Raw genomic sequence first — 13,678 nt, 5'->3', positions numbered from 1 at the left:
TACACATCATCAACATACAACAATAGTGACGAAATCCGTATCACGGTACAGAATCAGGATCATTGCTTATTTCCAAGCAAGAGCTCTATTCACATAACTGGAAAACTTGTGAAACCTGATGGAACAGCTCTAGAACGTACGAATTTAATTTCTAATGGCATATGTCATTTATTTGAAGAAGCAAAGTATGAACTTAATGCTGTAGAAATTGATAAAAATAAAAATGTAGGTCTTACAAGTTTAATGAAAAATTATATTTCTCTCGATTCTAGTCAAAATAAATTTCTTGAAAATGTTGGCTGGTTAGAATTTACCAATGAACCAACCTTAACAAATGCTCAAGGTTATTTTGATGTTTGTATTCCTCTCAGTATGATTTTTGGTTTTGCTGAAGATTACCAAAAAGTTATTATTAACGCTAAACATGAGCTTATTTTAATCAGATCAAGAACGGATGCTAACGCAGTGTTGCAAGTAGCACCTTTAGAAGAGTTTAAAATTGTAATTGAAAAAATTGAATGGTTATTACCATACATAAAATTATCAGATGCTCGAAAGTTTAAATTATTAAAATATATTGAAAAAGATCCATCTATTCCAATAAGTTTTAGAACTTGGGAATTGTATGAATATCCTTTATTACCAATTACTCCTAAGCATATTTGGAGTGTAAAAACTTCAAGTCAATTAGAGAAACCTAGATTTATTGTATTAGGGTTTCAGAGAAACAGAAAAAATAATACAGTTCAAAACTCTAGTTATTTTGATCATTGTGATTTATCTGATGTCAAATTATTTTTAAATTCACAATGTTATCCTTATGGTAACATGAATCTGAATATTGGTAGAAACCAGTACTCTACTTTATATGAAATGTTTACAAATTTTCAAGCTTCTTATTATAGTAAAGAGTCTCAACCAATTTTATCAAAAAAAGAATTTTTACAATAATCTCCTATAATTGTAGTGGATTGTTCAAAACAAAATGAGTCTTTAAAAAGTGGACCAGTTGATATCCGCCTAGAATTTGAATCAAAAGAAAATTTTCCCGCCAATACTTCAGCTTATTGCTTAATTTTGCATGACCGCATCGTTGAATATAAACCAATCAGTGGAATTGTTAAAAAAATTGTTTAACTTTAAGCTTATATATATTTAACTCTTTACGCGTAATGAGATTAGTTGATTTAAAAATGCAGTACTTGATAGATGTGCAAGGATTCAAATTGCCAATTAATGAATTTGTTTTAAAAGAATTAGCTATAGTTTCTGTAAATAATGATTCAATACCAATAAATATGGTTTTCCAACCTCCTTGTCCATGGAATTGCGTCACAAACAAATATAAATGTATCAATCGTTGGTTAGAAAATAATGTCCATGGTATTCGTTGGAATGCTGGTGATGTACCGTACGTTTATTTAAAAGAAATTTTAGAAAATGTGTTTAAAGAAGCAAAGACAATTTATGTTAAAGGTTTAGAGAAGAAAAAATGGTTAAAAAGCTTAATCGATGAAAAATATTGTATTGAAATTATCGACATGAATAATTTAAATTGTCCTTTATTAAAAAAGTTAAACATTGAAACATGTATTGAAACTTGTTCAAAACATTTAATCAACAATAAAACTTTTACTTGTGCTCTTCAGAATGTTATAAACTTAAAAACATGGTTCTGCAAAAACTGTAATATTGAAGTATTTTAGTTTAAAATGTGTATTCAATTTTTTTCCTCAATAAAATTACAAAATATCAATTGGACTGTAATTATTATTCCTAACCTTACCCTATTATTTTCAGGTATAAGAAACAACAACATTTATTTTGATTACATTTATTTATTATAATAAATTACAATATTTTTAAGTATAATTTATTGTAAAAATTGTACAAAGTAAACAATAGAGAACTAATACAAACTAAAATTTTATACATCAATTTCATCTATTTCCATTGGCTCTTGGTGTTGGTAACCCCAAGGAAGGGTGTCAGTTTTCCCTGGTATCAAATTTTTTTATCATCCTGCCAACTTAAAGAAATTTTATTTTGTTTTACAGTAAATACTTCATGTTTTTTGCTGCGTATAAAGTGCTGAGATCGGATCAGGTTTTCATTTTCATTGAGAGTATGCTTAAAATCATCGAATCCTATTCTTTTTAAAGTTGAATATTTTACCCCTTTTGCTTTCTTTTTAGCTTCCTCATCACCCCATAACTTGAATGCATATAGTTTTGATCTTAAACCTATAAATTCGTCTACAATTTTACCGTTATTTTCGTCTTTCATAAGACCTAGGATTTTCTTGTTTGCAAGTGGTATATTATAAATGTTGTTTTCAGGATAATCGGATGTGTCGAATTTATGTAAATCTCTTTTAATATAATCATAAAAATTTGGCACTGTTATATGATAAACAAGACTGTCAGTATCTGTGTAGAGTAATTTTGCAGAATCACTGAAAGTCTCTTTAATGTAATTGTAATGAAAGTCATATGTTATTATTTTTTATATGTCTAGAATAGTGAATCCTATGTAAATTGGTTTGTTAAAGTATACCTTTGCTTTATTTATCTCAATAATGACCATATCTTTATCGAATATGGTGCAACTATGAAAATTTGGTTGAGCAATCAAATTTTTCGCGCAATACCTTCCCTCCCATTTTGTTATTAATCTAACATCTTTGTGCTTTCTAACATTTTCCACTGTCTTGCCAAATACGGAATTGTTCATTAGCTTGTAAAAATTCTTCTCAAATTCATTACTCGATTTTTTTCTAAGCTCGGTATTTAAATCAATGTAGGGTTTTAACCACTGCTTTTGCTTAAATTTTAAAACTCTATGTATTTTAGTTAATTTCATTCCCAAAGATAAATATAGCTTTAAATTTCTATAGCGAATTGTATAGTTCTTCTTTGGTAATAAATTTGGAATTAATTAACAATGTGGCTAATTTGAAAAAATTAAACGGATTTTAAAAGGTAAATAAAGAAAAACTGTAAGACCTCGGAAACTCCCCCGTAAAAAATAGAAACCTCCTTTGTAATAAATGATTTTTATTCTATTTTAAAATCATTTAACATTTGTATATATTGTAAATAATATTTAAATTTTTAAGTTGCCTTAATCAAAATAAAATTGTCTCTATTTACCTTTTAAAATCCGTTTAATTTTTTCAAATTAGCCACATTGTTGACAAATTAAAAAAATTACAAAAAAGGTAACCTTTTACAATTGTTTCAAATCTGGGGTACCAAACCTCCCCAGTTTTTCGTTAGTCTATAAAAAAATCATATTTTAGTTCTAGGGTTAATAAAAACTCGTACTTTCATTAAAATTCCATTTACAATCGTGCGGCATTAAAACTGAGCGCTACAGCGTTATGCGAGGATTTACGTTTTATTTTTTTTCTCAAAAACTACTGGCTGTCCCACGATGAAAAATTCAGGACAAGTTCAACACATTTATGGCTACAAATGGTAAAAAAATGATAAAAATTGAAGGTAGCATATTTTTTCTTTGGCTTTTCAAAAAATTAAATTAATTTTTTAAACAAAAAATTTAAATAATTTTTTTAATTTTAATTTTTTAAATAAAAGCATATTTCAATACGAACAATTTAAGAGGTCATAAACTAAAATCCGTTAAGAAGAAGCAGAGATATATATTTTTCAAAAAAAAGTACAAAAAAATTAAAAATCCAATATGTCCGCCAGTTTTTGAAATTTTTTAAAATCGCTTGGGGATTTTATTTATTACCACCAGAGGATATAATCTACCCAATTTCAACCGAATCCCAAAACCTAATAAAATTTTTTGTGTTGAACTGAAGTGGAATACACCTTCTTCTAATTTTTCCCAGCTACTAACATATTCGTAAGGAAATATTCCTTTTCTTGTTAATAAATTAAACTCGTCGACATTTTTACAATACTTTTTCGTAATTTTTTTCTCATAATTTTCAAGATAGGATAGGAGGATAATTTGTCTAAACTGCTTGGCATAAACCTAAATGAATCCAGAAATCTTAATACTACTTTTGTGCCTTTGACATATTTTGAAAATGAAATGTACTTTTCTTTGTTTATTAGTAACAGTTTTATTTCACCCTCAAAAGACGTTGCTAAAGCTTCAGGGTACAGTCCCATGCTGAGCAGAAAACACAATGCAAAGCAGAAATTCGTGAGTGCAAGAGAGATAGTCAGATATCACTATCCTTTCTACTCTCACGAAACTCTGCTTTGCATTGTGTTTTCTGCTTAACATGGGACTGTACCCTTAATAATGAAATGTGCATCATATCCTGACAAGTTGTGAAAAATTATGGGAACAACATGTGAATCTTTATAATTTACATTGCAACCTTGATGTGCCGGACCACGATATTTTCCCGTGAAATGACAATGATCACGGTATTTAATGTCATCTTTTTTAAAAAGTTTTTCACAAATATGACAAACTGTTGCAGTGTCAAATTGAAATTGTTGTAAAATAGTTAAATATTCCATTTGAATGATATTTGTAAAATAAGTATTTGCTTTTTCAGCCAATTGTTTTAATTCAGCCATGAACCAATCAACACAATCTGGACCCCGATATGATTTAAATTCTGAAAGAGATTCATCGAAATTGCAATATACATAGAAAGCAAAACTTGTCGGGATATGTTTTTGATATGTTGATGTGTTTGTGTGTGTACTTGCTATAGGTTCTAAGAGACTTTCAGTGTCAGCATACACGACAAAGGGAACATTTTCATTATTTCTGTAATTCTTAAACTTTAAAATTTTGTCTTCTTCTTTAGGTAAAATCACTCGACACATGTTTATTTTATCACAATCCATTTTATGATTATTAAACGATTTTTCGTATTTAAAATGGCATAAACATCTATCACAAAGTATGGTTCGATTATGATCTTTTGTTATTTGAGATTTTACTAAACGAGATAAATTATTGATTAATGCATAATGATAAACTTTGTTATTTTGAAAATTATCATCATCATCGTTTAAATTAATTTCAGTATTTTCTATCATTAACAAGTGACAAGTAGGTTCATTTGATTTGTTTTTACTTAAATAAAGTGAAACAATTTCATTCTTTTTACTACTTTTATCAATTCCATAAACATTAATACTCAGGTTGTTTAATTTTTCAAATTTTGGAATATCGCTGAGAGAAATGGGGAATTCAAAATCATCAAACTTTAAATCAGTATCTTTAAAGTGAGGATATGAACTTGTACAATCTACGTGACTATTCGCTGGAAAACGTTGTGCAATGATAGACCATAAAAACAGTACTTATCAAAATTTTTAACATTAATCACAGCTCTTTTATCAATTATAAACTTTGGCATTCTTATAAAAGTTGAGTACCCAGCCGCAAGAGGGGCATATTTATTTATATTAACACTTAAATTTATAATTTCATTTAAAGACCAACCTGACTTTTTTTGTTGAAAATCATTAATCTTAACTAGAAGCTTTTCACGTATTTTATGATCAAACCATTCGTCAAAATTTGTTATTCTAAAATTTTTGAATTTTTAGTATTGAAATATTTAATATCTTCAATTTCCCTACCCTCTTCTAGAGCACTAAAATTTGCTGCAAGAATAACATTAACTTTCATGTTTCCCGTCTTTTTAAAAGCATTTTTTAATCGAGAAATAATCATTTTATTTGCATCACTTAGAAAACTGTCTATATTTTTATGTTTTAAATTTATAACTACACCTGTTCTAATTCGATTTTCGAAAGCATTCTCTAATTCTTCCCACCTGATCCATCTCTCATCCTTTTTAAATAAACCCGTTCCTGTTCTTCTTAATTTCTTAAACTTTCTGCTGTTTGCTTTCAGTAGTCCAATAGTTGACAAAATCTTTCTTTTCTCTCCACATGACACGGATCTATTTCTTAACAATTTATTCAGCAATCTAATGTTCTTTACACTATTATTTATCCAAAAATTTAATTCCTCCGTTGTAGTTTTTTTACCTAATGTTTTAAAAGCATCGTTCATAATTTTCACAAAATCTTTACAATAACTGGAGCTTTTATCAGTTTCCATAACTTTGCTTGCTTTGTTTAATTTATCGAAATTCATTTTTGTCACTTGTATTTAAACTATCAATTTTTTACTACAATGATTAACTCCGATCAGACTAAAATTGAACTTTTAACTATAGCGATTTTTTTAAAACGAGATGTTTAAGCGCACTTGAATTTCACTATGCTTTGCTAATATGTTCATCAGCCAACTAAAACTGCAAGAATGATTTCGTTTAGAAAAATTGTCCGCTTTATATACACAAGATATGACCTATTTGACCTTGAAGTTAATTATAGATTTCGTAGAATTGCGGTAAGTTAAAAGCATATTCATATGAAAAGTACCGAAAATGTTTGTAAAAATTCCTTAGATAAAACTTAGTCAAAACAAAATAAATAAACTGTATAAAGCAGACCGGAAGCAATAAATCAAAGATATCATAAACAACAAGTGCATGGGAAAAATTCCTTAGATAAGAATCTAATATAACAAGATATCAAATTACATGTAAAACAATAGCTTAAATGAAGAAAATAATTCCTTAGATAAGAATATATCAAATTACACAAGCAAAAATTATAGGAAGTGTGACGTCATATCCATCTCAGCATTATGGTCTGAATCGCACCCTCACCCGTGATGTCATATCTGCCTCAGAATCATGGTCTGAATATTACCCTCCCAATGGTTTGAATCTGGGCTAAAAGTGTCGGTGCAGGAATGTGTATGACGTCATTTCCGCCTCAGCATCACAATCTTAACCCCCCCCCCCCCCAAATGGTTTGAGTCTGGGCTAAAAGTGTCGGTAACATGTCGGTGCAGGGATCTGTGTCTAGAACGCTCTCTGTATATCTACTTATACTAATTGATCAAACGATTAATAGAATTATTACATTATCAAAAATATTTTAGGGGGTGAAAAAATATTTGGAACAAACAACTCTAAGTGTGATGGTACCAATTTGTACGCGTTAACCGAGCTAAGAGTTCGAATTTCGTGTTAACCGAGGAAGTCTCTATACAGTTAACATATAAATTTATATGCATCTATGCTGGGACCGCAATTTTTGTTCGTGTTAAGAGAGAATTCGTGTTAAACGTATGGTTCGTAAGCTTACGCGATATATTTATGGTTGAGGTAAGCTTAAATAGTACGGCAGTGGGTAAATTTTTTTTCAATTTAATATTTATTTATTAATTATATTATAAATTATTTTGTTAATATTTTCCATAACCTGTAAACTTACCACAACCTTACCTCCACCTTACAACTTAATTACTTAATAACTTAATTTACCACAGTCTTTACATGGAAGCTTACCTCAACTTTTACTTGTAGGCAGGGTTGTGAAGTTACGTGTAACTCCATAGTTTTTAACGTAAATTACATGGTTTTTTACATTGTAAAATAAGTATTTTACCCCCACCATAAGAAAATGCATTGTGTTTGAAATTTTTGAGGTAATTTACATACGTAATATACGTAAAATACTCATGTAATTTACGGGCAGGGATGGGTTTTGACGCGTCACTCGAGATTTTATACGTATAATACATTTTGACGTATTATACGTATAAAACTGTATAAAACTAGGTAAAATACATAATCATGATAGCAGACTTATTTTGACATGTTACCCTCTTTACCATAACCTCAAATGTTTGTTATTTATTATTCATATTCCCATTATTCCTATATTTAAATTTAAAACAAATTTTTATTTGATAAAAAAAGTTTTGCACAAATAAAAGAAATTAAATATGTAAAGATTTTAATTAATAAACATTTTATTTTACTATTAAAAAAAAGATAAAAATTTTGTTAATTTAAAAACTAAGAAATTTTAAAATACTATCTTTCAGTAACCGAGTTACGTCATCACATGTAATATACATAATGTAGAAAACCTAGGACGTAATAAACGTAGTATTATACATGTATAAAACCACGTATTATACATAATGTATTATACGCACTAGGGTGTCCCAAAAAAATAAAAAGTTTTTTTTTATTGGGTCTCATCCCCTAAAAATCTTTTCATTTGTGTAAAAATAAGAACACAATATTTGGAAATAAAATTTTTTAATATTAACCCGTAGTTCAGAGCCTTTGAACCATAAAAACGCTAAAAATGTAGTGTTTTTTCATTTTTAACATAAATATAAATGTCAAAATATAATGATTAGGGTGTCATTGTAAAGATAATTAAATTACCTTTCGATCCATATGTCACAGTATAAGATTCAATGAAAATTAAGAGTGTTACAGTCGATTAAAGATTAAATTTCATGGAAATTTTGATGATTATTAGACACTTAAGTAAAGAGTACTTTTTTCACATTAAACAGTAAAAAATATTTAGATTTTAATTTTTTTATTAAGAGTCTAACATTACAAAAATCCGTAATTTAATCGTCGATTAAATTCGTCTCAAAATCCGTTACCCGATTTTTAGACGAATTCGATCGACTTTTATGAAGTTCTTCGCCATTTTGAAATTTGAAAAACTGACATTGGACTCTAAATCATCGACTTCAGTATTTCTTAATCACTGATTTTAGTACGTTTAGTGGTTATATCTAAACTTATTGTTTCAATTTTTGCTGCAAATGTTGAAGGAATGATAAAAATTAAAAAAATAGTTTCGTTCACTAAATCTAGTGTATAATTGTCATATTCAATCAAATCGAGGTCCACAAGGGCTAAAAATTTTCGTAATGTTAGACTCTCAATAAAAAAATTAAAACCTAAATATTTTTTACTGTTTAATGTAAAAAAAGTACAAGTTACTTAAGTGTCTAAAAAATAAAAATCATCAAAATTTTCATAAAATTTGATCTTTAATCGACTGTAACACTCTTAATTTTCATTGAATCTTAAACTATGATATATGGATCGAAAGGTAATTTAATTATCTTTACAATGACACCCTATTCATTATATTTTGACATTTATATTTATGTTAAAAATGAAAAAACACTATATTTTTAGCGTTTTTATGGTTCAAAGGCTCTGAACCACGGGTTAATATTAAAATTTTTTATTTCCAAATATTGTGTTCTTATTTTTACACAATTTGAAAGAATTTTAGGGGATGAGACCCAATAAAAAAAAACTTTTTATTTTTTTGGGACACCCTAATACGCACCCATCCCTGTTTACGGAATGTATATTACGTTCGCAACCCTGCTTGTAGGCTTACTTCAATATTTACTTGTAAATTTACCTAGACCTTCACTTTTAAGTTTTTAACTTCGTTTAATCCACACCACAAACTTACAGCAAGATATTGTGCTATGTGGGTTGAATATCAGAGACAAAAGTTTAAATGGCTGTTTTCACTTATTTTCGCTCTGTACAAAATTTGAAATCAAAGAACTTACCTCCATCTAATTTCAATGACGATCGCCACTCAACAGGGAAAAATTCAACTCTTTGCGTAAATTTTGGGAAATATCTAGGTAACAACCATTCCACACACTCTCTGAATCTGAATAAAATTATGTTATTAACATTTGCATACACTGTTAGAAATTTCTGTAATTTTACAGCAACTTTACAGTACAAACGTACTGTGAATTTACAGTTTTTCCTGTAATAACACATAAATGTAGTAAATTCACAAAAATGTTGTAATTTTTACAGTAAAACCTTACAAATACAGCAAAATTTTATTGTATTTGAATAATTCACAGCAAAAAAAATTGTACTTTTTATTTACAGTAAATTGTTTGCAAAATCACAATATAAAACTCAAAGAATTTTACAGATATTCATTTTGTGATTTTAGCTGAGGTTTTTTACATTATAACTATAGCATTGACTGAATTTTAACCTTCAGAATATGATTTTAAGTCCTAAAAGTATAGCTGAATTATTTTTTAAGCTTAAAAATAGTTTCAATAAAAACTATTTTTTAATTATATTGCATTTTAGTAGTGAATAATTTTAGACTGAAAAAAAGAATAGAGTATGGTACAGATCCCTCCCTAGGGGTTTCAAGACCTTGCCGTTGGTGGGAGGCGCACGAGGGGCTTTACCCAGTGGGAGGCTACTTCTCGATATCTCTCGTGGGGAATGGGGGGTCGAACCCTTCAAAATGGGTCGGCCGCTACAGAAACCGAATTTTCTGTGTTTCGCTGGGCAGTGTCTTAGGGCACGGGGATTTAGAGGGATATCGAGAGAGAGGGGATGGACAGAGGCTTAACCGCGGGTCCATTCCGAAGACTTCTCACTGGTGGAAGTCTGACCAAGAAGAAAACCTTCCATGGTTACGTTGGCTGTGCCATGGCGATTGAGGTGCGAGTCTCTGCCACCTAATCCGTGATGAACTCGTGTCCATGGATGAATGATACTAGGGTTAACAAATCCGTCGGGTTCTTCCGTGGGGGGGTTGGACGGGGGACGACCATCGCTGGGCATTACTTAGCTCTCGTAAAGTTCGGGAACGGTTGTGTTACAGGAGGGGCCCGTCCTCTGGTCGACCCGTCCCCGTGGGGGGCTCGAATGGAGGTATCTTTAACGAGACTCCGAGATACCAGGCGAACTCTCGGATGTATTTAGCCTTATCCTTGAATAGAGGCTCTTCAAGGACGGACCTTTTATTTCCTCTTTTCTCGTGGGACCAAAATGGATACTACTAATTTAAACAAAAATCGAAGCAATAACGCGGAACAGGCGGGCATTGCAGAGCCCCCTTCGGGGAATCTCAATGCTGTCGCGGGGACTACGCTTGGGGCTGGGGTTGGGACCACAGGGGACCAAACCTCGCAACAAGTAGATAGGGTACAGCAACACTTGGGTAACCTTGCCCTTGAGGGCAAGAAACTAAGTGGGGCTGCGGTAAGGAGAAGGCGGGAGCGAGCTCGGGACTCTCTGAGAACCGAATCGCATACCGCTGGCTCTTCTCAGAACACTTCTGGAGTGGGGGGGAGGGCGTCGGGGTCCGGGTCGGGGAAAAGACGGCAGGACTCGGAGGAGGCTTCCCCTAGCAATAGAATGCCGCCAAAGAAGATAAGGGGCCCACAAGGGGGAACCTTATCGTTTGCGGAGATCACTAGATCGTCATTAGCCGGGGCGATCGTCGCGGAAGGCTATCCTAGGGTCCAGATGACGTTGGCTAATCTGAACCAATTAAGGGTAGCAATTCATGAGGAGATTGGGGGGGACGAAGTCGGACCCTATCCTCATTTTGGAGAGGTTCACCTCACTAGGGGAGCGATCCTAGTAGAGTGCCTGGACTCAGAATCTAGGGAATGGCTAAATAGCTGTATACCTAGGTTCAGTCAGGCGTTAGAGGGTTTTGCCATCAAGGTGGTGGATCCGGCTGAGCTAATCAAGCTGGTAAGGGTTGTGGCGTGGGTACCCGGTCCTTGGGTGAACCAGGCTTCAATCCTTAAATACCTCGGTAGACAAAATACCGGGGTGGATACATCCGCGTGGAGGGTGTATTCGGGAGGCGAGGGGAGAGCAGACCAAGCTTCGGCTGTGGGCTGGACTCTCGCGTTAGGAGTACTAGAGAGCGACATTGAAGCTCTCCAAGCCCGGCAGTTGAAACTGTGTTTTGGGCTAGGTCAAATCACTCTAAGAGTGGCGAGGCAAGGTACTGACACAGCTGCTGGTCAGGGTACCCAGGGAGGGGAAGCGACTGAGGAAACCGTGAATCAGCATTAAAAATGGCTGCTTCCGGGATTCATTGTGCGCAGATTAATTTGCATCATTGTAAGGGCGCTTCGGCGATTTTAGCCAAGAGCTTGACAAAGATGCAGACAGCTTTAGCCTTTATTCAAGAACTTTGGGTTTTCAAGGGGAGAATTAGAGGTCTGAACGGCTGTGGCGAGCTGGTTAGTTTACCACAGGAACCAGTTCCAAGGGCGTGTCTGATCTATAAAGGTCTAGATGCTTTCCCACTTTTGGAATTAACTACTAGGGACTTAGCTGTAGTTAAAGCTAAGTATCTAGAAAAGAACGGAAATAAAAGGGAGGTGGTAGTAAATTCACAATGGTAATAGCGTCCGCTTACTTTCCGGGAACAGGGGATGAACCTGCACCACCAAGAGAGGTGGAGAGGTTGGTAGATTACTGCCAAAGGCGAGGGCTTCCCTTGTTAATAGGGTGTGATGCTAATGCGCATCATGTTGTTTGGGGTAGCACAGACATTAATGACAGAGGCAGAAGACTTTTAGATTTTCTGTTAGATACAGATTTAGACATTTTAAATCAGGGTAATGAGCCGACTTTCGTTACTGTCAACAGAAAAGAGGTGTTGGATATTACGATCTGTTCCAAGTCTTTGTGTGAGGGCGTGAGGGACTGGAGGGTGTCTGATGAGGATTCCCTCTCAGACCACAGGCTTATTACGTTTAGATTGGAATCGAAGGATCGGGAACAGAAGTGGGGTCGTAATCCTAGGAGTACCGACTGGGCTTCATATAGTGAAGACCTCAGGGCCTCCATGGCGTGCTTCCCCACTTCCTATGGAACGATGGAGGAGTTAGAGCTTGCAGCGGAATATCTGCGAGATTCTATTATCTGTTCCTTTGAAAGGAACTGTGTAGTTAAGAAAATGGGCTTCAATGGAGGCGGTAAATGGTGGACCCCCCGTTTGGAGGAACATAGGAAAACCGTAAGAAAGCTCTTTAATAAGGCTAAGAAACGTAGGCATCAGCGAGCATGGGATGAATATCATACCGCTCGCGATTCTTACAAGAAAGAAGTAGAGAGGGCAAGGGGTGTCAGCTGGAGAAGTTTTTGCGAGGGAATCGAGAGGGTACCAGAAGCTTCAAGGCTTCATAAAGTACTAGCTCGAGACCCAATGGCAAAATTAACTACAATTAAGCTGCCTAATGGGCAGTATGCCCAGGATAAAAGGGAGTGTCTAAAGCACTTGATGGAGGTAAACTTCCCGGACTTTAGAGAAGGTCTGGAGAACAGCCATGGCATAGGACCAGGTAGGAACCGAGGATATCGGGAACACTGGAAACTAGCAGCCAGGGTTGTAACTCCGGAAGGGATTGATTGGGCAATAAGCACTTTCAAACCATTTAAAGCTTCAGGGGGGGACGGTATATATCCGGTTCTTTTGCAAAAGAGATTGGATTGTATTAGAGTACCCCTGTGTAAAATTATGAGAGCTTGTATAGCTCTAAGTTATACACCGGAGTCTTGGAAAAAGACGAGGGTTGTGTTTATTCCGAAGGCCGGTCGGTCAGGGTATACTGCGGCGAAGGACTTCAGGCCAATTAGCCTAACCTCTTTTATATTAAAGACGTTAGAGAAACTGGTGGATAATTTTATTAGACAGGAATGTCTTAGAGATTTTCCCCTGCATCAGGGACAGCATGCATATAGAGCAGGCTTCTCAGTAGAAACAGCCCTCCATTCGGCAGTAGGCAGAATAGAGGGACAAATTAGCAGCCAGGGTTATTATACGCAAAGTTATGCGGATGATTTCCTTATAATTATAAGAGGGCACGCAATCGAGACCCTCTTAGAACTTACGGAACGTGCACTTAAGATTGTCAGGGATTGGTGCAATCTGACTGGACTTTCTGTAAACCCGGAGAAAACGAACATAGTAGTTTTCACAAGAAAATATAAGGTACCGAGTTTGAAAAAACC

The 13,678-nt window shown here is 33.8% G+C and overlaps 1 protein-coding gene across 2 annotated transcripts in view; it reads right to left on the bottom strand.

Annotated features, from left to right (window-relative positions):
* LOC122503295 (phospholipase DDHD1-like) overlaps nt 1-13,678 on the bottom strand; it is a 264,104-nt gene that overhangs the window by 106,551 nt on the left and 143,875 nt on the right. For both annotated transcript variants that reach the window (XM_043613775.1, XM_043613776.1), the window contains exon 6: nt 9,442-9,548. In XM_043613775.1, the coding sequence (XP_043469710.1) occupies nt 9,442-9,548 (107 nt within the window). The remainder of the gene's footprint in view (nt 1-9,441; nt 9,549-13,678) is intronic.

Source organism: Leptopilina heterotoma, unplaced genomic scaffold (genome assembly GCF_015476425.1).
Source record: "Leptopilina heterotoma isolate Lh14 unplaced genomic scaffold, ASM1547642v1 Lhet_256, whole genome shotgun sequence".
Lineage (NCBI taxonomy): Eukaryota > Metazoa > Arthropoda > Insecta > Hymenoptera > Figitidae > Leptopilina > Leptopilina heterotoma.
This window is presented reverse-complemented; position numbering and strand designations above follow the sequence as displayed.